At 51.6% G+C, this 25,266-nt stretch overlaps 1 protein-coding gene across 6 annotated transcripts; it reads right to left on the bottom strand.

The window, feature by feature from the left end:
* Positions 1 to 4: 4 nt before the first annotated feature.
* On the bottom strand, positions 5 to 23,313 carry ARHGEF40 (Rho guanine nucleotide exchange factor 40). Of its 6 annotated transcripts, XM_047797191.1 has the most exons (24): positions 23,165 to 23,312; positions 20,408 to 20,605; positions 18,538 to 19,783; positions 18,223 to 18,390; positions 17,966 to 18,086; positions 17,247 to 17,343; positions 17,039 to 17,119; positions 16,793 to 16,909; positions 12,310 to 12,405; positions 12,100 to 12,215; positions 11,279 to 11,405; positions 9,179 to 9,301; positions 8,930 to 9,073; positions 7,589 to 8,199; positions 7,224 to 7,458; positions 6,775 to 6,861; positions 5,434 to 5,649; positions 4,566 to 4,736; positions 3,023 to 3,200; positions 2,181 to 2,285; positions 1,797 to 1,940; positions 1,161 to 1,303; positions 694 to 739; positions 5 to 428 (listed from the first exon to the last, which is right to left on the bottom strand). In XM_047797191.1, exons 1-23 carry the CDS (start codon positions 23,165 to 23,167, stop codon positions 698 to 700), a joined length of 4,569 nt encoding a protein of 1,522 aa, XP_047653147.1. In that variant the 5' UTR covers positions 23,168 to 23,312; the 3' UTR covers positions 5 to 428; positions 694 to 697. The 6 variants fall into 6 exon arrangements, with proteins under 6 accessions (XP_047653147.1, XP_047653149.1, XP_047653146.1 ...); XM_047797193.1 differs by having other exon boundaries at positions 5 to 739; positions 1,161 to 1,291; positions 23,165 to 23,313; XM_047797190.1 differs by having other exon boundaries at positions 5 to 739.
* Positions 23,314 to 25,266: the final 1,953 nt, after the last annotated feature.

Raw genomic sequence — 25,266 nt, forward strand, 5'->3', positions numbered from 1 at the left:
AAAGTGTGAGTAAATATATTTAATATATCAATAGTATTATAATAATAACAGTAATTACATATATAAAAGTTTGCAGTTCCCTGCCCCACTCTTCTGTAATGGTTTGCATAGCTTCGTTTCCTATGACACCCCGGAATGGAGTCACCAGGAACTAAAGTTGACCTGGCAGAGATGAGTCTTCTCAGGGAGAGTCGGGGGCGGGACCCAAGGGAGAACACAGGCCGTCAGGGAAGGGCTGACACGGAACGGTGTCCTGGGAGTCGGTAGTGGCCCAGGATGGGGAAGGACTGAACGGGGGATACATTCCCCACCTCCAGGGTATGAAGACAAGCAAGTGTGGTCACTCTGGTTCCTGCAGGAAGGCACCTGGCTGGGGAGAGCTAGAGATAGCAGTAGCAGGGGAACACACTGGTCCTTTGACCTCCTCTCTGTCCAGGAAGCAGAGGGAAGGAACTCAATGTGCATCCAGTCCTTTACTATGTCCCCCCGCCCCACCTCCCCACCATCCCAGCCTAAAGTGTGCTGAGAGGAGGGGCTGTAGCCAAGTTCTGGATCTTCTTTAGAAGTCGGGAGAGAAGAGGGAGATGGGCTGGGAGAGGGAAGAAGCTGACTCCCAAGCAGCTGGGGGAAGGAAGGATGGTACATGCAGGAGGGAAGGATGCTGGATGTTGCAGAAAGAGGGCACCGACTCACCCAGTCACAGAGGCGTGGTGGGGTCACTCAGGGCTCGGGCATGACTCTAAGGGAAGAGAAACTGCAGTGAATGTAAAGGATAAGAAATATTCTCTTCCATATATAACCTCTCTCCCACTCCCAAGCCTCTCCATTAAATTGCCCTGCTTTCTTCCCCAGAGTTCTTGAATATTGCTGATTTAATCTAAGTCCAAACCAGGCTGTTGGCATTCTCCCCTTTCTAGCACCCTTGCATTACGCTCCTTATTAAACATTCCTTTTTACTTCTAACCTTGATCTCTCTCAGCCAGGCCTGGGGGAGAGGAGAAAGGCAGACCAGACAGGATATCCATCCAGCCTTTAGCATTGCTGGGAGCACAGGTTCACTGGTCCTCCTGCCCCTTATGGATTGAATGATCAGAAGAGCCCGCCCGCCAAAAGTGGCCCAAGAGACCACCCCATTTTCAGCCCTGTTGCAGAGGACTCACCTGCCGGGATAGCCCTAAGATCCCTCCACTGGCCAGAGTGGGAGTGCTGCTCCCAGGGTGTGGGGGTTGCAGGCTGGGGCTGTTTCTTGGTCCTGGGGACACATCTCCAGAAGAGTCAAGTGTTTCTGGTGCTGGAGGGGAAGCTACGGTGAGAGCAGGGTATAGAACCCCTCTAGATTACCTTAAGCAACCAGGCTGCTCCATCAGGGAAGGAAAAGCTCCATAGCAACAGGAAGCTGTAAGTCACCATAGCAATCCAGTTGCAAGAGAACCCCCCTACCAAGAGGCAGGAAATTGTCAGCGGCATCATTAGAGCAACCAGGGAAGAAGCGACAGGAAACTATAAAGATTGCCGTGGTGAACCAGGAGGGTACAACAGGAAGCTGAAGCAGTTTCCATAGAAACCCAAGAAGAGCTAGAGAGAGAGGTACAGAGGAAGTGCTTCTTAGCAACAGGCTGCTGTAAGCATTACCCTAGCAACCAAATGGAAGGCTCTTTTAGCAATGGGGAAGCTGTACATAGTTGTCATGGCAACTGGGCTACTTGGCTAGAGAAAGGAATTGCTCAGCAGCAAGCAGCCTGAACATCACCATGATGACCCAGCTGTTGGGAGCCACCCCTTGAGAGGTGCCTCACCCAGGGAAATTTGCTTGACGTCCAGATCCCAGGCCTCCTCCTCGACGCGGGCAGGCAGGGAGCAGGCTCCCGGGGAGAGACCGGGAAGGGAGGGGCCGGCATGCTCAAAGGAAGACACGGCCACCGAGGCCCGGGTGCGGGCGGCTGCAGAGAGTGGGGGGTTGAGGGGTGGGGTGCTGGTGTGGGAAATGACCCTCATTTCATAGAGGGCCTGGCTCCCTGAAATGACCCTCATCTCATAGAGGGCCTCCCAGTCAGTCCCACACTTGCTGGGAAGACATATCCACTCATGACCCTTCCTCACTTTCCACCACGCCTCTGCACTGTGCCCTCACTCTCAAGGCTTTGACCTCTGGGGCCATCCCCCAGCACTCTGGCCCTCACCTCTTCCAGTGAGCAGGGCACTCAGCGTCCGCTCCCCAAGGGCTTTGATGTCCAGGAAGGGTTTGTTCCCAATGCCCATGGAGACCATCTGCTGCACTCGGAGCTCTAGGGAACAGAGACCCTGTTACCAACCCCTTTGTTCCTTCGAACTCTCATTCTTCCCGCTCATTCCTCTGGTCTCCCTTGTTACTCTTCCTGTTGACTGTTAGGACGTGGATGGTGACGGTGGTCCTCGACTTGCCCCTCACTTCTGTCTCTTCTCTCCTATATGCTGTATCCTGCCCATCTGGCATTCCAGCCACCCAGTTTCTCTTCTGATACTCACCTTCTTCTCTTTAGCTTGGGCATTAAGAGCAAAACCCACATTTTTACATACCTTTACAGTTTATCAACTGCTTCCATATATATCACCTTATTTAATCCTCCCTATCACACTGAGGTATAGATGTTGCTTTCCATTTTTCAAATGAGTGGAATGGGATTCAGAGAATTAAAAGCAAAACAAAGACTAGCAAAAAACCTCCCCCAAAACAAAACTAACAAACAAGTCCTGGTAATACAACAAGTAAGGTCTGGCAGGTGGGTCCAAGGAGCACCCTCTCACTCTCTCTTGCCCAGCCATTTGCTCTTACCACCCTGAAATTTGCTGGTTTCCTTTCCCATTTTGATGCATCTTAGATTAATTTCTATCTCAGCAATCTCTCTCAAATCAGATTCTGAATCTTCTTAGAAGTCATTGTCCATCCTACACCCTGTCTTCCTGGGCAGTCTCCACACTCTCCAGCTAAACTTCTGCCGTAACCTTGACCCCGAGCACACTCTGTCCAGCTCTGTCCCAGTACCCTTGTTGTGGGCTGCCTGTCTCCACAGCAGCTGAGCAATGGAACTCGTCCACTTGAGTTTGATCTCTGGTGAGGCTGCCTGCAAAGTGTACGCCTCTCGTGCACGACGTCGCCGAAACCACAACTCAAAGCAGAGCCCACTGTCCCCGATGTTTTCTGTTAGTCCCATGTCGGCAGTCTGAGAAAGAGCAGAGGAGAGTGGGTGAAGATGGAGTGCATCCTGGCAGGATGGTACCACGTGGAAAAGCTCTCCACTTAGCCTGGCATCTGGTAGATGCTCCGTAAATGTTTGCTCAACACCTACCATGTGCCAAGTACTCTACATTTAGTTTTCATAACAACCATGATTTACAGAAGGGGGGCTGTGCCCAGACACACAAAGCAACTTGTCCAAGGGCTTATCAAAGCTTAGCAGAGAAGGAGAGTTTAAACCCAAGGCTATATTATTCCAAACCTAGGCTTTTTTCTTTATACTAGGACTGCTGTGACTAGTACAGAGGTACAGAGTCTAGAAACCCTTGCACTGTTGATGTTCATACCACACTGGCTGATCTAGGACTAGACTGCTGGTGATGTTTATCTGGATAGCAAAGCTGTTTCTCGAAAGCAAGGCCTCCCTCTCTTGGGTTCTTTAGTTCCATCACGTTAAGCTATGTTTATAGTGTCCTTTACCCCCCAAGGACATTCCTAACTCAGAAGGCATGTGTGTTCTGTCTCTCTCTCTCTTTTTTTTTAGGGCCCCACCTATGGCACATGGAGGTTCCCAGGCTAGGGGTTGAATCGGAGCTATAGCTGCCAGCCACAGCCACAGCCATAGCCACAGCAATAGCAATACGGTATTCAAGCCGCATCTGTGACCTACACCACAGTTCATGGCAACATCATATCCTTAACCCACTGAGTGAGACCAGGGATCGAACCCTCATCCTCATGGATACTAGTCGGGTTCGTTACCACTAAGCCACAGTGGGAACTCTGACATGTGTGTTCTTAATGGAAAAGATCCTCCTCCTTTCTGGCTTAGAATGCCTCATGAATCTCCTGCATGAATGACAAGGAAAACCCCATGGAGTAGACTAATGACAAGGACTTCTGTCACCTCACATTCTAACCTGACGTTTGATTACATGCCAGAGCCTGTTGTAGATGATACAGATTCTGAAGCTGGGTTGGGACTGAATTTTTAGAACATCCTGAGTTTCCAAGAAGAATATGACTTCCTGGAGTTCCTGTCGTGGCCCAGTGGTTAATGAATCCGACTAGGAACCATGAGGTTGCGGGTTCAATCCCTGGCCTTGCTCAGTGGGTTAAGGATCCAGTGCTGCCGTGAGCTGTGGTGTGGGTCGCAGACGGAGCTCAGATCCCAAGTTGCTGTGGCTCTGGTGTAGGCTGGTGGCTACAGCTCCGATTAGACCCCTGGCCTGGAAACCTCCATATGCCTCAGGAGTGGCCCTAGAAAAGGCAGAAAAACAAACCAACAAAAGAATATGACTTCTTATCCCATCCCTGTGGCTCCTCCCACCCCTGCCCTTAGGCACTGTACCTTAAAGGCCTGCTTGTAAACAAAAGTCTCTGGCCCCCCTTCAGGACCCTTGAGCTTGCTGAACAGAAGGAGATGCTCAAAAAGAAAGACATGGCGAAGGCACTTTTTCCGGCCACAGATGACTGTGAAAGGGTCCCGATGCAGGAGTTGCCCCTGCTCCTTCAGATCTATCTGGGAAAAGAAAAAGGAAGAGAAAAGGTCATTGGCTACAGGGCCCTCTGTGTCTATTACACAGGGAGTGAAGACGGGATTTATAGCACAAGGGGCCTAATCCACTGGTTCTCAGGCAAAGTCAGGAAATCAGAGACTTCAGCCTAGAATCCATGCATGGCACACCTGGCCCCAGCAACACAGCCCTCCCTCTGAAGACGGAGAGTACATCACATAGTAGGATTTACAGCCTTAATGGGTAAGCCTTTGCAATGCTGGGGACCAAGGTACCATTTTGCCCCAGGAGGAGAATCAGCAAAGAATTAAAGGAGAGAGGTCAGTCCCAGAGGAGGTAGGTTTCCAACCTCTTCTGGAACCTCGGGGCAGGAAAGAGACTAAGGAGAGGAGAATAAGGTATGTATTAAGGACTGAGATATAGGATAAAGTTCAGGGTAGATAGTGATAAGAATTAGGAAAAGAACAGGAAAACACAGGCAGATACAGGATTATGGAATGCTGGGCAGGACACAGCTTCTTTATGTATAGATGAGGAAATTGAGGCCCTGTGAAGTTCTTGATCAATGCTATCCAGGTGGTTAGAAATTATAGCCTGGGGCCCTCTGACCTTGAGTCTACTTGTCTGGTCACCAGCCTACACTGCTTCTGAGGTCACAGGGATAGACAGCATGAGCTGGAGTAACAGGAACCACAGCCTCACCTCACAGCCACGCACCGCCTCCACAGCCAGCAGGTCTTTGCCACGGGTCTCTTGTTCTCGGAGCAGCTGCACGGCAGCTCCAAGAGCTTGGCGCTCAGAACTTGGTTCAGGCCCAGCTTCCCTTAGGAGCTCCTCCAGGAGCCGCCCATACTTGGCCAGCTGCTCCAGGGGCTGCTGCAGGGCCCGGGGCAGGTGAGGGCCTCCCTCCACGGAGCCCTAGTTTGAGGAGGAAACAGGTAGGAATGAGGGGAGGGGATGGAGCTGGTAGGAGATGAGCTCTTTGGGGAAGATGGGTGGTCCTTTTGGTTTTTAGGGGCAGATCTAGCCCTGATACACCCAAATGTAAGGTGAGAAACCTTCCCCCAGAAAGAAAGGAGGTAGGAGGCCTGCCGAGGAGTCAACCATCTGCTTTTTTTTTTTTTCTTTTTTTTCTTTTTTGTCTTTCTGTCTTTTCTAGGGCTGCACCCACGGCATATGGAGGTTCCCAGGCTAGGGGTCTAATCGGAGCTGTAGCTGCCAGCCTACGCCAGAGCCACAGCAACTCGAGATCCAAGCCGTATCTGCAACCTACACCACAGCTCATGGCATTGCCAGATCCTTAACCCACTGAGTAAGGCCAGGGATCGAACCCCCAACCTCATGGTTCCCAGTCAGATTCGTTAACCACTGAGCCATGACTCCCTATTTTTTGAAGAATGGAAGAATACAAATAATCCTTTGTATTCTCTGACTTTTAACTTCTGAAGTCCCTTTTACATCTTTTGATGTGGTGTCTGGATCCTCAGAGCACTTAGTTAGATATAGTGAATACTGCCCCCATTTACTAGAAAGCAGAGGCCCAGAGGAATCAAGATTCTTGTGCAGAGTCCCTTAGGTGGATTGGATGAGAACCCAGGTTCACTTGGTTCACAGTCTAATGCTTGTCCCACCCTCAGCAACTCTGGGAGATTATTGGTAGGTGATATTTCTGGGCACATCCACCAAGGGAAGCTTTATTTTTTCACTTTTTAGGGCTGCACCCACAGCATATGGAATTTCTCAGGCTGGGGGTTGAATTGGAGCTGCAGTTGCTGGCCACAGCCATAGCCATAGCCACAGCAACGTGGGATCTGGGCCACGTCTGTGACCTACTATGCAGCACACAGCAATGCCAGATCCTTAACCCACTGAGTGAGGCCAGGGATTGAACCCGCAGCCTCATAGATAATAGTCGGGTCCATTACCACTGAGCCACAACGGGAACTCCCAGGAAAGCTTCTTCACCCTGAGAGATTTTGAGGTTGGGTGGATTTCAGGTCTTCCTGGCCCCTTCGTTCTCATGAGGGATGGAGAAAAGGTTACCTTGGTTGGGGGGCCAAGGGCAGCCAGACCATTCTCCAACTTGTGCCGGTGCTTCACGTACTGGGCGTAAAGGCTGAACTGGTCCCCCTGTACCGGTAGGAAGCAGTAAGTCATCCCTGGTGAGGCCACACAGACAAGCCTCTCCCTTTCCTCCTGCACATCCTGTGCAGCCCAAAGGAGGGACAGGCCACCAGGGAGCACTCAATCTGCCTGGAGAAGGACAGGCTCCCATGGAGAGAGCGCAAGCCAGGCAGCATTTGACATCAGGAACACAGTGGCTGAGTAGATCCAGAGGAGCCCAGCAAATAGCACTAGGCCCCAGCTTCTTGGACCACGCATTTTGGTGGGGGGTGGGATTGGGGGACGGATCCTGGGAAGGAGAGACAAGAGGATGGGGCTGAGACATGTGAAGGCAGAAGCCCTGGAAGGTGTCTTAGAGGCTCACTCACATGGCGAAGGAAGCAGGCCCCAATGCGCAGGGGGTGTGTGGCACACCCCTGAAGCTCCCGCAGAAAGTGTGTCCGGTGGAAACTGCGGAGCCTCTCCCGGGCACTCAGGGCAGCGGCCCAGGTGCCCCGCAGTTCAGGGGTCAGTTCAGGCCCAGGGGGTGGCACAGGCTCACTCAAGGTGCCCACGTACTCCTGCTCGCAGGCAATCAGCTCAGACACCAGGCGCTGCTGGGCGCTGCAAGCACAACAAGGAGTGACAGTGGGTTGGGTATGAGAGGAAGTCACCACCCCAAAAATGTCATATGCTTTCCCTGCTGGGCAGCTGGGGCTGCCTCTTGGGCACCAGCGAGGCTGAGTCTCCTCACCTGATGCTTCGCTTGCGCTCCATCCGGGGGGTGCCTACTCCCCAGGGCCCTTCTGGCGCCCCGGCCCGGCCCAGCAGCACATGTTCCCGGGGTGAGCACGTCCTGTCTACCACCTCGGTACTGGTGACCTCCAGGCCCCGGATCAGCACGGTCCTCATCGGTCTGCCCTCTGCATCTGGAGTCAGCTCAGGGCCCTCTTCCTCATAGTCCTCCCCACAGGGGGCCAGGGAGCAGTGGGACGGGGCTGCCCGTGGCCCAGGACTGCTGGGGAGCAGCAGGGAGCTGAGACTGGGTGAGGGGCTGTGGGGGCCCCGCTGGGCCCCTCCGCTGCTGGCGCTGTCTGCCCGTCGTCGTCGGTGGCCCCGTGGACTCGCCTCCTCTCCCAGCAGTTGCTGAATCCTCCTCTCCAGCTCCTGGCAGCGGGCCCGGCAGCGGCCCCATTCTCGTAGGGCTGCCGGGCTGCCCAGGTCCAGTGCCAGGGCCCGCATCTCCTGGAAGGTGCCAGCGCTGGGCTCTGGGGCCCGCCGCAGGGCCAGGGCTGCCAGTACTGCCTCCCGCCCTGGCCCTGCTCCTGCTAGCCTCGCGGAACCTTCGTCCACCCATTCATGTGCCTATAAGGCCAAAGAGGTTGAAAATGGGGAGAGGAGGGAGTGAGGTCCTGAGTTGCTCCCACACACTGCCTGATGACAGTTCCTGTCCTCCTTTGCTGATGGCTTCCCAAGGACCATCACCCCCCAGTCCTCTCAGAACACCTCCCCTCACTGTCCCAGCATCACACGTCATTCTCAGCTGGTCTGGAGACACAGAGGCCTGGATAAAATACACAGAATGTACAAGTGGCAGGCTCTGTGTTAAGTACTTTTTATATACTGCTTACATAATCCACACTCAGCCCTGTAAGGTAGGTGCCACAAGATTTCACATCTTGTTCCAGGTCATTCATCAGGTAGGTGACAGAGCCGAGGGTCAAGGCCCAGGAGATGGCTTCCCAGGTCCCCCCCCCCCATGTCTTTTTAGGGCTGCACCTGAGACATGGAGGTTCCCAGGTTAGGGGTCTAATTGGAGCTGCAGCTCTGGCCACAGCTACAGCCACAGCCACAGCAACATAGGAGCTGAGCCTCGTCTATGACCTATACCACAGCTCATGGCAATGCCAAATCCTTAACCCACTGACCAAGGCCAGGGATGGAACCCACATCCTCATGGATACTAGTCAGGTTCCTTATCACTGAGCCATGACAGGAACTCCTCCAAGTCCCTGCTCTTAACAACTACCTGATCAGCTTCTCCAGGCAGAAGAAAGGTAGTGGTGGGCATAGAAGGAAGAGGTTCAGCACATACCTGCTGGAAGAAGCGCTGTAGCCGCAGAGCCCGATGGAGGCCACTCTCAGCCTGCTCTAGGCGCTGTTCAAAAATATCCAGAACCCTCTGGGAGGCAGTGTCCTCCTCCAGGGTCAGGGCCTCCCGTGCCTGAGCCAGGCGCTCCTGGAGAAGGGAGGCTGCACTCAGACCTGCCCCCCTACCCAAGTCACAGTCAGTCTCCCCTCCCTCCCCAAGTATCCCCCCCATCACCCCTCTCCCCCTTCTCACCTGAACCTCAGCGCTGAAAGCCCGAAATCGCAGCTCTGACTCCTGCAGGGCAGACAGGGAGTCCCCGGGTACAGTGAAGCTGGCCAGCTGCTCCTCCCCTGGGCCTGAGAGCCACTGCAGCACCTGAGGCAGACAAGGTGGGAAAACAGAGCCATGAGGGTGAAGGGGGCTGTGCAGTGGAAAGAAAAGCTGAGATCCAGCTCAAACCCAGCATCACAATCTGTAGAACCTGGGTGAACCATTTCATCTCAGGTGTAAGGTGAAATGGTAACAGTGAATGGTGGTAGTTTCCACAAAGGTCAAGTGAGAAAGTGAGTAAGAGATCTCTGCAAAGCACCAATGAAGGGGAGGCTGGGCTGGTAGGAAGCCCTGAGCATTTTAGGGCTATGCCTGGAGGTGAAATAGATAAAAGTGGTGTGAGCCAGATGCAGGATGAAGGGGTGAGGGTGGTTTGGATACCGAGGGCCAGGAAAAATTTCACATTCATAGAGCCTAGTAACTGGTGGGCAGGGGTCCCAAGGATCAAGCCTGGACAGCCCAGGACATGCGTATGCGTGCATGTGTGTGTGTGTGTGTGTGTGTGTGAGTGTGTGTGTGTCTAGCTCTAGTTGCCTATTATGGGGCTCGAGGAACTGTCATGTTGGTTCTGAGATGTTTGACCAAAAAGGGATGGTAAGACTTTACTCTGAAGAAAGGCTGGAAGCTAGGGAAAGACAGCCTGAGGACAAGAAGTCTGAGAATGTTCCCAATAACCTGTGCCAACAACAAACCACTTCTACAATCCTTTGCTGAACTCATTTGATCATTTTAACACCCTTGTGAGGTAAGCCTTACTATCATCCCCATTTTGCAGATGAGGTCTTGGGAACTCAGAGATGCTTCAATATTTGACCAACATCTCACTCCTAGCAGAGCAGAACTCAAGCTGAACACCTGAGATGCTAAATCCTGTGTGCTGACAGTTTTTAAATAAGAGGAATACAGCTAATAAGCAAGTAAGTAAGCAAACAAACAAACAATAGGAGATACAAACCCTTGGGTGCTGAGTAGGAGGAAGCCACTATGCAGAAATCTCATGAACAGAGATCTCTGCCCTTATCCCCTTTGACATTGACCCTGAGATGACCCTTCACCTGAGCCCACACGCAGGCCCATGAGGTGTTCACTCGCCTCACTTAGAAGCTGTGGAGGAGCAGTCAGATTTCAAAGGCCCCTCTACCCCACAAGGTAGGGTGGAGAGCAAATCCCTATGGAGCTCATAACCCAAGAGAGAAGAACCAAGGTTCAGAAAAGCCAACCTTATCCTTCAATCTTCCCCACAAAGAGGCCTTGGTTTCCAAGACATTTAGTGACTTCCACTGTCCTCTCCTTCCAATGTGGAGGAGTGTGGGATCTTTCCAGCCTCAGGTTTGGGTATTAGATTGCATAAGTGGTGGAGGGAGCTGGTATCAATAGATGTTTGTTATTTTTAAGCTAAAGAGGTAGGTACTCAGAATCAGTCGGCTCTTCCTAGAATCCCCTGGGGTACTGAGCATCTCTCACAATTTCTAAGGATCCTTGATCAACATCAACAGTGGGAAGGGGAGGAGTTCCCATTGTGGCTCAGTGGTAACCAACCTGACTAGTGTCTATGAGGATGCAGGTTCGATCCCTGACCTTGCTTAGTGGGTTAAGCATCCAGCATTGCCATGGGCTGTGGAATAGGTTGCGTGTGTGGCTCAGATTCTGAGCTGCTGTGGCAGATCTGGCTGCTGCAGCTCTAATTCAACCCCTAGCCTGGAAACTTCCATACACCGCAGGTGCAGCTCTTAAAAACAACAACAACAACAACAACAAAAAAACCCAAAAAACAAACAAACAAACAAAAAACTGTGGGAGGGGGAGATATGGCCTCTCTTTGCTCATACTGAGATGCTAGCTCCCTATTATTGAATCTAACATGGATCATGATCAACCTCTAGGGAAGATGAGGAGAAAAGGAAGGTCATTCAACAAAGCCACGTTAGGAGAACACCATCAACTCTAAGTATCAGTGGGAAAGAGGGTGCTGGAGGCCAGGCCCCCAGTCTGAGTAAGAAGCATGGGGGGGTTCTGACTTACCTGCTGGAGTTGGTGCAAGCGTTGTCGCTGCTCCTGCTGTTGCACATGTAGGTTGGAGAGGCGCACGAGCTGATGAATGGCTTCATCCACCTCTTGATACAGTGTAGCTGGGCCTGGGCCCTCCAGCCTGGGGAAGGAAGGGGCTAGAATGAACCCCTTCCCTTGTCAAGCCTCCCCTAAACCCCATCCCATCTTGGATACATGAGAGTATGTGCCTGGATTTGAGTCCTGACTCTTTCATTTACTGACTAGCCTTGGCCAAGACCTTGAAATTTTCTTTTTTTCTTTTGTCTTTTGAGGGCTGCACATGCGGCATATAGAGGTTTCCCAGCTAGGGGTTGAATCAGAATGCCAGATCCTTAACCCACTGAGGAAGCCCAGGGATCAAATGCACATCCTCATGGATACTAGTCAGGTTTGTTAACCACTGAGCCATGAAGGGAACTCCTGAACATTTCTGACCCTCCAAATCAACATCTATTTTTTGTCTTTTTTTTTTTTTTTTTTTAGCTTCACTTGTGGCACGTGGAAGTTCCCAGGCCAGGGACTGAACCCAGGCCATAGTTGTAACCTGCGTACAGCTGTGACAATGCAACCATCCTTAACCTGCTGCACTACACAGGACCTTCCACCCCAGTTCCCATCTGTAATTGTAACTGGCACCTGGGGATGTCGTGAGGGTTATGAGATAAGTGGGAAAGCATGATACTTATCCAGATACATGCTTAGTAAGAATTATCTGGCAGCTAAGGTATATTGGCAGCCCTCTGCTGTGTCTCCATCTCCCACATCCACATGCCCTCACACACCACCCCTCATACTTGCTGCTGTGGGTGGAGCGCAGCCTCATCAGGATAGCTCCCCCATCCCTCTGCAGCTCTGTCAGCCGGGGATCTGCCAGCACCTTCTGTAAGGGCTCAGGCATTCCTACCACCTCCTGGGGGACAGGGAGAAATTGACAGTTGGGATTCCACCAGAAAGCCCTCAGCTCAGCCCAACCCATCCCCAACACATCCCATCTCATTTCATACTTCTCCCTCTGGCTCTGCTGCTCCCTCCAGCTCCTCAATGGCTTGCCGTATAGAGCCCAGCACACCTTGGCACAGGCGGCACAGCCTTGCCACTTCCTGAAACAAACACACAGGGGTGGGGTCCAGGGACAGAGTTTAGGATAAAGAGCTGAAGCCCTAGGCTGGAGGTGCGGCAGCCCCAGAGATTTTTTATGGGGCCAAAGCTGGATTCAATTCTTTACTTTGTTTCTTGCTAACTGTATGACCTTGGGCAGGTCCAGAAACCTACCTGAACCTCGGTTTCCTCAATTGTAAAGTCATGATGAGACACCAGATTTCAAGGTTTAAAGAGATGATGCTAGGTAAGCAGCTAGCTAGGCCTGGCACATTTTACAGCGTAGTAAACATGAATCTCCTTTCCCTCATTTGCACTTGATCTTCACCCTATAAAACTCTCCTCCCTGCCTATTCAGATTCAGTTCCCTTTTGAGCCACAGTTTAGAGACCATGTTATAAACCAGTTTTAATACTCAGGTCAGGCCATATTCATATCTTTTTTCTTGAATACTTCACAGCATTTAGATTCATAGGATAGGAGATTATATCACAATTAGTATACTTCACGGTTGAGGATCTTGAGGCTGGAATGTTGGTGCAGGGAGCAGGTACAGAAAGGCACCATCTCCAGAAATAAATTACAATAGCTTGTTCAAGTTCACGTGGAACCAGAAACAACCTTTCTTGACTCTCAGTTCCTTCTAAAACTTCAGTGACACTATTTTGCACTCTTCTCTGGTTGTTTCTGACTTATCTCCCACCAAAAATATGCCACTTATTAAGAAGCAAAAGTAGAAAATTACAAGCCAACATCACTGGTGAGCATAGATGCAAAAACACTCAACAAAATATTAGCAAACCAAATCCAACAATACATTAAATGAGTCATATGCCATGATCAGGTGGGATTTATTCCAGGGATGCAAGGGTGGTTCATCTGCAAATCAATCAACATGATAGACCATGTTAACGAAATTAAGGAAAAAAATCATGTGATCATTTCAATTGATGTGGGAACAATTTTTCAAAAAATTCAACAGCCACTTATGATAAAAACTCAACAAAATAAGAGGGAAAGTACCTCAACATAATAAAGGCCACTTATGACAAACCCACAACTAACATACTCAATGACAAAAAGCTGAACACATCTCCTCTAAGATCAGGAAGAAGACAAGGATGCCCACTCTTGCCACTTTTATTAAAAATAGTTTTGGAAATCCTAGCCACAGCAATCAGAAAAGACAAAGAAATACAAGCCATCCAAAATGAAAAGGAAGAAATAAAGTGGTCACCATTTGAGATTATATGATACTATACATAGACAATCCTAGAGACACCACCAAAAAACTAGTAGGACTCACTAAAGAATTCAGTTAAGTTGTAGGATACAAAATTAATAAACAAAGATCATTACATTTTTATACACTAAACTATGAGAAAGAATTAAGAAAACGATTTCATTTATGATTGCATCAAAAAGAATAAAATACCTAGGAATAAATCTAATGAAGGTGGTGAAAGACCTATACTTGGAAAACTATAAGACACTAATGAAAGAAACTGAAGATGACACAAACAAATGGAAAGATAAACCATGCTCATGGATTGGAGGAATTAATATTGTAAAATGACCATACTCCCCAAGACAATTTACAGATTCAAGGAAATCCCTATTAAAATACCAATGGCATTTTTCACAGAAGTAGAACACATAATTCTAAAATTTGTAAGGAAATACAAAAGACCCTGAATAGCCAAAACAATCTTGAGCAAGAAGAATGTTGGAAATATCATGCTCCTTGATTTCAAACTATACTCCAAAGCTACAGTAATCAAAACAATATGATACTGGCATGAAAAGAGACACAAAGATCAATGGAACAGAATAGAAAGCCCAGAAATAAATCCACACACATATGGTCAATTAATCTATGACAAAGGAGGCAAGAATATACAATGGGAAAAGACTGCTTCTACAATAAATGGTGCTGGGAATACTGGATAACTACACACGAAAGAATCAAACTGGACTACTCTCTTATGCCATGCACAAAGCTAAATTCTAAATGAAGTAAAGACTTGAATATAAGATCTGAAACCATAAAACTTCTAGAAGAAAACATAAGCAATATGCTCTTTGACATCTGCCCTAGTATCATTATTTTTTTTTGTGGTGCCCACAGCATGTGGAACTTCCTGAGCCAAGGATTGAACCTGAGCCACAACAGTGACCCAAGCCACATAAGTGACAAAGCGGGATCTTTAACCCACTGAGCTACCAGGGAATGTCACATTTTTTTGGATACATCTCCTTAACAAGGGAAACAAAAACAAAAATAGGCAAATGGGACTATATCAAACTAAAATGCTTTTGCACAGTGAAGAAAATAATCAACAAAACTAAAAGACCACCTACTAAATGGGAAAAAACACTTGCAAACAATATATCCTATAAGTGGTTCATATCCAAAATATACAAAGAACTCATACAACTCAACATCAAAAGAACAAACAACCCAATTAAGAAATGGAGAGAGGATCTGAATAGACATTTTTTCCAAAGAAGGCATACAGAGGCCAACAGACACATGAAAAGATACCTAATGTTATAAATCATCATGAAAATGCAAATCAAAACCACAATAAGGAGTTCATGCCATGGCACAGTGGGTTAAGGATCCGACTGCATCACCTCAGATTGCTGCGAGGATGAAGGGTTCAATCCTTGGCCCGGTGCAGTGTGTTAAGGATCCAGTTGTGGCATAGATTGCAGCTATGGCTCGGATTGAATCCCTGGCCCAGGAACTTCCGTATGCCTCAGGTATGGCAAACAAAACAAAACAAAACAAAACAAAACAAAAAAACAAAAAAAACCCCTGAAAAACAAAAAAGCCACAATGAAATATCATCTCACATCTATCAGAATAACAAGTGTAGGTGAGAATGTGCAGGAAAGGGAATCATGTACTGTTGGTGCAGTGGAGAGATTCCTCAAAAAATTAAAAATGAACTACCATATGATCCAGCAATTCCACTACTTAGTATTTATGCAAAGAGGATGAAGACACTAATTAGAGGAGATAGATGCACCTCTATGTTAATAACATTATTTATAAGAGCCAAGATATGTAAGGAACTTAAGTTCCCATCAATAGATGAATGGCAAAAAACTATGTGGTACATACATACAAAGGAATATTACTCAGCCACAAAAAGGATGAAATCTTGCCATTTGTCACAACATAGATGGACCTAGAGAATATTCTGCTAAGTGAAATAAGTCAGACAGAGAAAGACAAAAACTGTATGATTTCACTTATATGTAGAATCTTAAAAACAAAACAAATGAACAAACATAACAAAACAGAAACAGAGTTATAAATACAGAGAACAGTTGGTTGCCAGAGGGGAAGTGGGTAGGGAGAGAAGGAAACAGGAGAGGACGAGTACGAGGTACAAATTTCAAATTGCAAAATAAATGAGTCATGGGTACAAAATGTACAGTGTGAAGAATATAATCAATAATTATTAATATCTTTGTATGGTGACAGATGACAACTGGACATCATGGTGATAATTTTGAAATGTTTAGAAATATCAAATCGCTATTTGTTTCCTAACACAACAGGAACTAACATAGTGTTGTAAGTCAATTATACTTTAAAAACAAATGAAACAAATTCATCAAAAAGAGATCAAATTCGTGATTACCAGAGGTGGGGAATGAGGGGGAGGAAGAATTGAATGAAGAGAGTCAAAAAGGCATAAACTTCCAGTTACAAGATAAATAAGTACTAGGGCTGTGATGTACAACATGATAAATATAATTGAGATTCCTGTATGTTATATATGAAAGTTGTTAAGAGTAAATTCTAAGAGTTCTCATCAGAAAGAAAACTTTTTTTCTATTCTTTTAATTTTGTATCTACACATGACGGAAATTTACTAAACTAACTGTGGTACTCACTTAATGATACATGTTGAGTCAAATCATTATGCTCTACACCTTAAACTTGTTCAGTGCTGTATGTCAATTATATCTTAAAACCAGAGGGAGAAAAAAGAACTTATTTAACATACCTCTCCCATCTTCCCAGTAGCTCAGGGTACATGTATAAATACTTTGTTCATAAATACTTGTTTGGTTTTATTGCTTGTTTGTTTTGTTTTGGGGGAGTTTTTTTGGCCATACCTGTGGCATGTGAAAGTTCTTGGGCCAGAGATCCAACCCTCGCCACAGCACTGACCTGAGCTGCTGCAGTGACAGTGCTGGATCTTTAACTCACTGAGTCACCAGGGAACTCCAATACTGGCTGAATTGAATGGAAGGGAAACCACTTTTCTCAACTCCTTGGTTATGTCTCAGATTGGCCCTCTCTCCTAGAATGTCCTCTGGTGGGTCAGGTCTGTTCCCTGTGTCCTGGGTTGGGGAGGTGAAGCTTACCTGATGTGTCTCTACCCAGTGGCTTGGAGAGGGCTCCCTGTGACCTCCCAAGTCCCACTGCAGCTCCTCTGGCCTGGCCACTCTTTTCAGATCACTCTCTGACAGCAGCTCAGCACCCTGTAGACATGTAAAGGCAGGGGAGTTCTGGCCTGGGCACACAGGGACTTGGGGACTGGCCTGGGGCCCCAACCACCCTCTTCTCTCTCTGCTACTGATTAGCACTAGGTGGGAGGGAGGGGCTCAAACCTGAAGTCCATGGAGTTCAGTTGGAGGGTTATCATGAGTGAGAAGCAGCAGCCGATGAATGAGGGGAGGATCTCCTGAGTCCTGAGGCAGATAAGAATAACCCTAAACTGTGGGGCAACTGGGTGGCCTGGAATGACCACTAAGGAAGAGTCACTAAGGAAGAGGACTGATGAAGATCCAGAAGTCACTGTCTCAAAGGGTTGATTACCTGAAGTCGACTCAGGACAGAAATGAGTGCTGGAGGCAGTGGGGGTGCCTTGCGAAGGTCCAGCAGGACGGAGAGCCCCAGTATCTGTAGATCAGGCCTGTGGGGGAAGGAAGAGCCAAGGAAGAGCCAAGGAAGGTGTGTGTGTGTGTGTGTGTGTGTGTCTGTGTGTGTGTGTGTTTGTGTGTGCATGTGCATGTTGAGGGGATAACAGCATAGAATCTGGTTTGAGTGTTATTCATCCTCAGGAGAAGTTAGTTCCTGGCAATGGGCAAAGGGCCAAAGTCTGGGATGTGTGTCCAAGAGGTGGTGACCTAGCAATCGGGAGTCTATAATCACATGGCTACTGGGTCATGGGATCAGGGTTTAAGAAGTTAGGAATTCTGTGCTCTGGAAGGGTATGAATTCAATGCCAGCACGTAGCTGCCATTGCTGCACATGCTGCCTAGTAGGTTCTGGTGCTCAAGTAGTCATTGAATGAGTAAATCAACGTTCTGATCATCTAAATAGTGTCTTAGAATATTGAGTTAGCACTGTTGATTTGGAGGACTGATGAAGATATTCTGCAAGTCAGGGGTCAGTAGGTCAGATATCAATGACTTGCAAATCTGAGGGTTGAAGAAGTAGGTGTCTTAGAGGTCAGTGTCCTGAGGAGAGAGGACCTTAGTAGTCCTCATGGTCCGTAGTTATTGTGCAGGGTGCTAGCGCTGGGCCTCGGTTACCTGAGCAGTGAGTGCAGGTAATGAAGAGCAGTGCTCAGCGCCTCTTGGGAGGGTGGGGGTTCCTCAGGAGAGCACGGTGGGGTAATGGTCAGCAGGGCTCGCCCACTCTGGTCCACCCCTCCTGAGGACACAAAATGGCCAGGCTATCCTGGCTGGGGGCAGGCCTTGGCTACCTCCTGTCCACCCCGCCTCCCTCCACAGCCCACTCCAGAGGCCTCTCTTTCCTCAGCTCCCTTCAGCCATTGCTGCCCACTGACCAGTCAGGATGAGGAATCCAGAGGCCATCAAGTCCCAAGCTACACCAGGGTCATCAGAGATGGAGCCTGGAGGAGCCTCTTCTGGGATGCTGTCCCCTTTTACTTCCTGCACAGTCTCGAGGGATGATGCTGGCGGGTCAGACGGGAGCCCTTCTGGATCGGTGGGTCCTGAAGACACAAGCAGAGCTATGGGCCTGGGTTGAGGATGGGTCTGGCTGTTCTGCTCTCAGGCTCACCTCTGCTCTTCCTTCAGCCCCTTTCCCTGGGCCCCCTGCTACCCCAGCCCTTGCCCTACTGGCCTTGGTGTCATCTCACCTGCCACACACACCAGGCTGGGTCCCTCCTGCTCTCTCTCTCTGGTCCTCTCTTCTACAGGCCCACAGGCTTCCAGGGGCCGAGGCTCTTTTTCCTCTGCTGGTTTGAGCTCCTCTTTTGGCTCAGACTCTGGCTTCCCTGAGCCTTCCTGCTCTTCCTTAACTGGGTTGCATCCTGGAAGCTCGTGTTCATTTGGTGGGGACAGACTGACAAGAGCTTCCTGGTGGCTAGTCTCTTCTTTGTCCCCAGGACTCAGTGGGGCACTGTCTCCTCCTCGGTTGAGAGCCCCTCTGCCGGCAGCTCGCTTCTTTCTCCTGTTTCCTTTGCCTGTTCTCCGAGGGGTGCCAGGTGGCCCTTCAGCCCCCTGGCCTGCTCCTCCTCCGACCTCCCCTGGCTTCAGGGGGCAAGACTCAGAGGCTTCCCCCATTGTCTCTTCTGGGGGCTCAGATAGCTCCAGGGCTGCTGCCTCTGGGAGAGCCTCAGCTCCTGGGGGAGACCCAGGCGAGGCTCCAGTGCTGCTCCCTTCACCAGGTGGGCGTGCTCCATCCTGGTCCCGAGACACCAGACCCTTCTGGTGCATCCACGCCCGGTGTCTCCGGTGTCGGCCCTTTCCTCCAGCACCCTTGCGTGTGGGTACCGTTCGGGTCCTGGAGAGGCCTGAGGAGCCTTCAGCATCCATGGGGCTCCCCCTTGCAGGCAGTGTCACCTCCAGTAGTTCCACGTACTCACCCTCAGGTCCTTCCGCAGGGGCATTGTGCCCATCCCCAGGACTCCGGGTGCCCAGGGCCTCCTCAGGGAGTGGAGGGCTGGGGAGCCCTGGAGGTCCGGGGGGAAGTTCTGGGGGTAATGTGCTTGGCCGATGTCCAACCATGAGGCCCCCTTTGTGTACAAATCGAGGGCAGATGAGCTCAGCCCAGGGCAGCCGCTGAATCCCAGAGGGTGCAGATAGCAGACAGGTGCTGAGGCGACCTGTTGGCCGGTCCTTATTGATGCCTTGCAGCCACTCGGGTGTGAACAGGTAAGCACAGGCCTCATTGGGCACAGGCAGCTCCTGCACCCGCCCACCCCCTGGGGCCAGGCACTTGAGTGCCAGGCGGGGTGCTTGGGCTGCTGAAGGCACCACTTGCAGGTAGAAGTCTCCTGGGCGCAGCAGCTGCCAGGGTAGGGCTGCGAGCTGCACCACCACCTGCTCGTGCAGGCAGAGGGGCCAGCCCTCATGGAAGAAGAGGAAACCGCTGTACTGGGCCTGGGGAGAGAGGTGGCAGGCTGCGCTCAGAACCCTGCTGATGAAACCAGCAGGAAGGGAAAGTTAGAATGAGAATACCCTGGGCAAGAGTGGCCTTATGCCTGGTGGGTTAAAATCCCAGGAGGACAGGAGGAGAGATCTTGGGGTGTGCATGTGATAGAGGAAAGGATTGGGACAGATACATTTTCTGGTGGTAGAAAGCTTCTCTAGGAAGTTAGTTCCATGAGGGGGAGGGTAAGAACTGTGTCATTACAAAGACATGGACAGCAGATGCCATCATCTTGGAGGAGCCAGAGACTCTTAGGAGGTCTTTATATCTGTGGAATTGACTCTGTTGAGTCATATCTGGGAGAGTCAGTAATTTGAAAAGCTAATATAAGGGGGGAAATATCTGGAATGGGCCCAGAGGGTGAGGGTCTTTGGGAGTTTACATTTCTTAGAGGTTAATATCTGTGGACGATGAGTGTCTCTGTTAGTATCTGAATGGTGAGTGTCTCTGAGGAGATCAGTATGAGGGGAGGCAGTATCTCGGTTGGGGGGGGGGGGGGAATTAGTCGGTCTGACTGGTGTCTGGGGTGAGGCAGTGGATCTTAGGGGAGATGAAATAGAGATGCATTCACTCACACAGGCTTCCTGTTGGACCTTGGCAAGCAGGTGCTTGGCGGGCACCAGGAAGTCCAGTGTATACCTCAGCGCATCCTCCCGAAAAGTCCTCTCCACCACCTGGAACACCTGGCCCAACAGTGTGGGAGCTGTTGCCTCAAAGGGAGGGTATAGGGCGGCCAGAGTACTCTGCACACAGTCCTCCACTGGCTCAGGCTCCTAAGAGAGACAAGACGAGGCTGCAGATCCCTAGAGATCACCCAAGCATGCATGGCTCCTTGGAGGCTGGCTGAGTCCTCCTGGGGCCCCATTGCATAGAAAGTATGTGGAGAGAGACAGCAGGCAGGAAATGCTGGCTGATGAGACTGGGGCTGAGCCAGTCAGCTCGGAGACCTTGGCTTTGGAGATCTGAGGAGACTTTTTTGTGAATGTGTCTGATCTGGGCCGAACCTGTTTCTTGTAAATTGGAGCGATTGCCTAGGCCCTCCTCAGGAAGAAATAGGCCCCTCGCCATCAGGACAGTCACTGATGTCTCAGCTCGGGAGGGTGGAGCCCTTTTTTATAGCCATCCTACAAGTAAGTCCCTGCTCACAGGGCCTACCATCCAGGAACCCCCATTTTAAGGGAAGATGTCATCACCCATGAACAATCACATGCTAGAGATGGTCATTGGGTGGGAAGAAGGTGGACTGAAGGGCTATCTGCCTCGAGTCTTTCTAGCACCCCCCCTCCCTCTCCAGACCAGCTCTAAAGCAATCACCCATTCCCAGAGCATGTGGGATTGGGTTACAAAGACCTGGGTGGGTGGGAACAGTTGAAAGAGGAGAAAGTCACAAAAGGAACTTGTAGGAAAGGGAGGAGAAGGGCTTGCTGGTAAGTATTAGAACTGAAACATTTTCTGATTTCTGTAGGGCCTCTCTGCCAACCTGCACTGGGAGCCACCCTCTCAAAAGTCAGCCTTGCTTCCTCCAGACTCACTTCCCTAAGTGAAACAACTGGATATCTTTCTCCATCTCACACCCTAAACAACCACCCCTCAGGCTATTCCTTTGCAAACTTATTTCTCTTACAAGGTGGCTTTGAAATTCCTTTTATCAGATTTCTTTGCTCTAACTGCCCAGTGAAGTGTTTATCTAGTTCTCTACTCCCTTTTGCTCCCCACCCCCACCCCGCCGTCCGTCCGCCGCCTTTGCCTTCAGGACAAAACTGCACGTTTTCCTTTGAGTCCCTCCAGCCCAGAGTGTTGCCTGCCTTTTCAGACCGACTGAGAAGCGAGGCGGCCAGTCCAGAGACCGACAGTCATTGCGTCAGCACAGAGACCCGGCCCCAAGGTGTGTGGGCGAGCAGACAGACCCCCCAGTGTTCCGGGGACACGGCCAGGGCTGGGAGCGTGGGTGGGGGGGAGAGTGGAGATGGGCGGGGGGTGAGGCAGAGTGGGCCGTCCGCTTGGAGGCCTGGAAGGGGGAGCTAGAGCTGGAGCAGCGAGGCAGCTGCAACCCATTAGGGGCGGTGAGCTCATGGCTGAGCGAGAGTCTCAGCCACAGGAAACGGCAGCGGCAGGAGGGGAGGAGGGGTCGGGGTGGGAGGCGGCGGGCAGGAGCTCAGAGACCGGGCCTTCAGCCGGCCGGGACCAAAGAGGAGACCAGAGAGACTGAGTCAGCTCTCCCTGGCTCGGTTCCTCTTTCTTCTCATTCCAGCCTCTCGGCCAGGGGGTGCCCTTCCTTCTGTAAAGAAGCAGCCGGGGTAGTGCTCCTCCCCCTCCTCCACTCCCTTCGATGAGCGCCCCCTGGCAGGGCCTCCCCCGCTCCACTCCCTGCTGTGAGCGCCCCTTTGGCCGCGCCCCCCCATCCCTCCCGCAGTGGGCGCTCTCCCTGGCAGTGCCCACACCTGCAGTGACTCTTCAGAGAGTACTTTTGGAGTGAAAGTTCACAGGATAGTGTCCACTCCGGTTCGTATGGGCTTCCCTTAACAGGGCTCTCCTGATTCCTGTGCCCTGAGTTGCTGTTGCCTGGGTCCCCAGCTGGCTGCAGGGAGCTCCCGTCAGTTCTCCCTTCCCTCTGCAGCTGCGACGCCTGGAGACAGCGCTTCGGTTCCCTGCCGCGTGAGCTCAGGGGCAACTCCTCGCCCCCACCGCATCTCTTGTCTGATCTGGCAGCGTCACGCCCCCTGGCACTGTGAGCCCCCCTCCCCATTCTGTCCACTGTTCTGAGGCAGCCTCGCTTTCTCCGCGGGAATTTCCCTTTTTGGCCAGGTCCCTGGCCCCAGCCCAGCCACAGCTGTGGCGGTCCCCAGGGCCGGATGGGTGGGCCCGGCTCACCGGGCCTGGGGACTGGGATGGAAAATGGTGGTTCCAAGCAGGTCAGTTCTCATGACCCGAGGCCGGGCCCCTTCTAGGGCCGCTGCAGCACGAACCCGCACGGGTCCCCCGCGGGTAAGGAGCTGGGACCGGGAGGGGGAGGGAAGATCCTGCAAAGGAAGGCACAGGTCAGGACCGAAGAGGGCGAAAGGAGGTGTGTGGATTTAGGGGGAGAGACCTATAGAAGGTTGGGGGAGGGGCGGAGAAAAGGAGGAAGAAAGGAGTGAGGGCAATACCCAGTGGGGACAGAGCCAGACAGTGGGGCAGACAGATCAAAGAAAAGAAGGGGGGATGGGAGGGAGGAGAGTCCCAGGGCGCTCAAGAGTTCCAAGAAGGAGCAAGAGGCACCAAGCAGGGGACTGGTGATCCCGAGCGGGCTGCGCGAAGGCGGAGGGGACACAGGGTTGCGACGGGGGACTCACCATGGCTCGGCTCCGGACCGCGTCCGACGCTGGGGCGGGCGGGCGGGGCCGGGCGCGCCGCCGCCTCCCTCCCGCCGCTCGCGTCTCGCCGGGTCTGGCTAGGGGACAGCTCCGGCCGCGGTGGCGGCTCGGCCCGCTCGCGCTCCCAGGCCGCGGGGCCCCGCCAGGGAGGGTCGAGACGGCCGCCCCTCCCCGCCCCGCCCTTCAGTGCCCGCCTCTGCCTCCGCGCTGGACCCCCTGTCGGGACTGCCACTCCCGCGCGGAGCTTCTGGCCTCTCCCCCGACGCCCCCAGCCGATCTGCACCGCTCTCCCGCAACTCTCTTCCTCCTCCGCCCCGCCCTCCAGCCCGTAGCCCGGACCCTGACCCTCGGAGGCCCGTCCCGCCGAGGATGCCCCTCTTCCCGCCACCGCCGCGCTCCCTAAGGGATCAGTTTAGTCTCCCCAAGGGACAGTCCAAAGGCTGGAGCGTGCGTGAATTCCCTGGGGTCCCCAGCCTAGGCCTGGAGCCTTTTGGTGGCCGGAAGCCTCTAGATTCTAACTCGCCCGGGAATCTCCTCTCCCCTCCGTTGCCAGACTTCGGCAGCTCCTGGAGCTCAGAAGAGACCCCCCTCTCCCATCCCCCAGGCCCCTGCCCGCCTCCGGTGGAACAGAGGACAGGAAAATCGGGGGATTCCTCCCACTCTCCAGGGACTTGTCCGCCCTCCTCCTTCCCCTCCCATCTCCTCCAGCCTCGAGCCTTCGGGCTCCGACAATGGGCTCCTCTGTGCTGCCTGGGGAGGGCGGGGGCGTGGGGGAATTTGGGAGCGGTGAAGGCTTGGGGTGAAGACTTGGGGAGGGGAGTGGACGTCCAGGCTGAATGCGCGCAGGGTCCCAGGATCAGGATCCTCCACTTAAGGCGTGCACTTCGGGGGACGTTTTCTGAGTTCTTTCCTCGCTGCCCCTTGCCCTCCACATCCCTGATCTCTCCCTTAGCTAGCAGAGGGAAGCCACCGGATCCTCATTCAGCCCCGTGATCCGATACTGGATGCCAGACCCTTCCTTCTTGTGGGGTGGCGTTAGAGAGTTTCCCAAGGCCGCTAGGGCTCCGGGCGATGGGGATGGCTATCTGACGCAGTAGACAAAGGAGTAGGCTAGTTAAGAAAGTTCTAGCTTCACCCATCCTCCGCTGCGTCTGGATGGGAAACGAAGCCCTGGCGAGGGTCCCCCAGGAGGCCTAGGGGAGCCTTAGGCATAGGAGGGAGATGCCTTGCCTCTCCTCTGAGCTGGCAACGGGAAGCCCTGCAAGGGTGGGGAACATGGGGAGGGGCGCTTCCAAAGGGTGGACATTTGAGAAGATCGGAAAGCCAAATAGACTCCGCAGTGGACTTGAAGGCAAGTGCCGCTGCGGGGCTGGAGGGTGACGTTTGGAAAACGTCGTGCAGTGGATACAGTAGTTCCTACGAAGCCAGGAGGCCAGAGCCTCAGGGCAGTCTTTGGAGAGGCAGGGGTGGGGGTGGGGTGGGGGGGAGTGGAATTGGGGGAAAGGGGCGGGGGTCGCCCAGGTGTTGGGCTTCTTCTCTCACCTCCTCAGGATGCTAACCTCCACCCTTTCTCCACTCCACGGGGTCTGGAAAAGAAGAGAGAGAAAGTGTTCATTCTTCTTGAAAGCAAGAAGCTTCCTTTGCTCCGCAGCGTCAAAAAATAATCTAGGGCAGCAAACCTCAGTGACCATCTTCCCAGCAGAGTTAGAGGCAGGGAGCTGGAGCTCTTTTCCATCAATGGTTTATGGGCCCTCTAGTCCTCCAGACTCTCCAGCTTCCTTATAATTAGTGCTGAGAACCGTGAGAGTGAGATTTTGCTACCCCCTGGTGTCCGCTCTGTAAATGCTGCCCAGAGGCTGGTTACTGAGGCCAGAATTTAGGAAACTTTCTTGAGGATATATTATCAACTTTATTCACTTGTTTGAAACACAGCTCATCCACTACCCGTGTTGACTGAAAATCTGAACCTTACCTCACCAAGTCTTACATTCTTTATACTCAAGCAAATTGGGGAACAGGTGGTAGAATCAAAGGTACCCACAATTGGGAAGTGGCATATAAATTAAGCTGGCTATAGGAGT

Source organism: Phacochoerus africanus, chromosome 9, assembly GCF_016906955.1.
Source record: "Phacochoerus africanus isolate WHEZ1 chromosome 9, ROS_Pafr_v1, whole genome shotgun sequence".
In the NCBI taxonomy this organism is placed as follows: domain Eukaryota; kingdom Metazoa; phylum Chordata; class Mammalia; order Artiodactyla; family Suidae; genus Phacochoerus; species Phacochoerus africanus.

Excerpts from the sequence above, each read along its gene's own strand:
- ARHGEF40 (XM_047797191.1), bottom strand. Across the intron at positions 19,784-20,407 it reads AGGTCCAACAGGAAGCCTGT|GCCCAGTACAGCGGTTTCCT; the intron begins GTGAGTGAATGC and ends CTCTCTCCCCAG. Across the intron at positions 3,201-4,565 it reads TTTACAAGCAGGCCTTTAAG|ACTGCCGACATGGGACTAAC; the intron begins GTACAGTGCCTA and ends GCTCTTTCTCAG.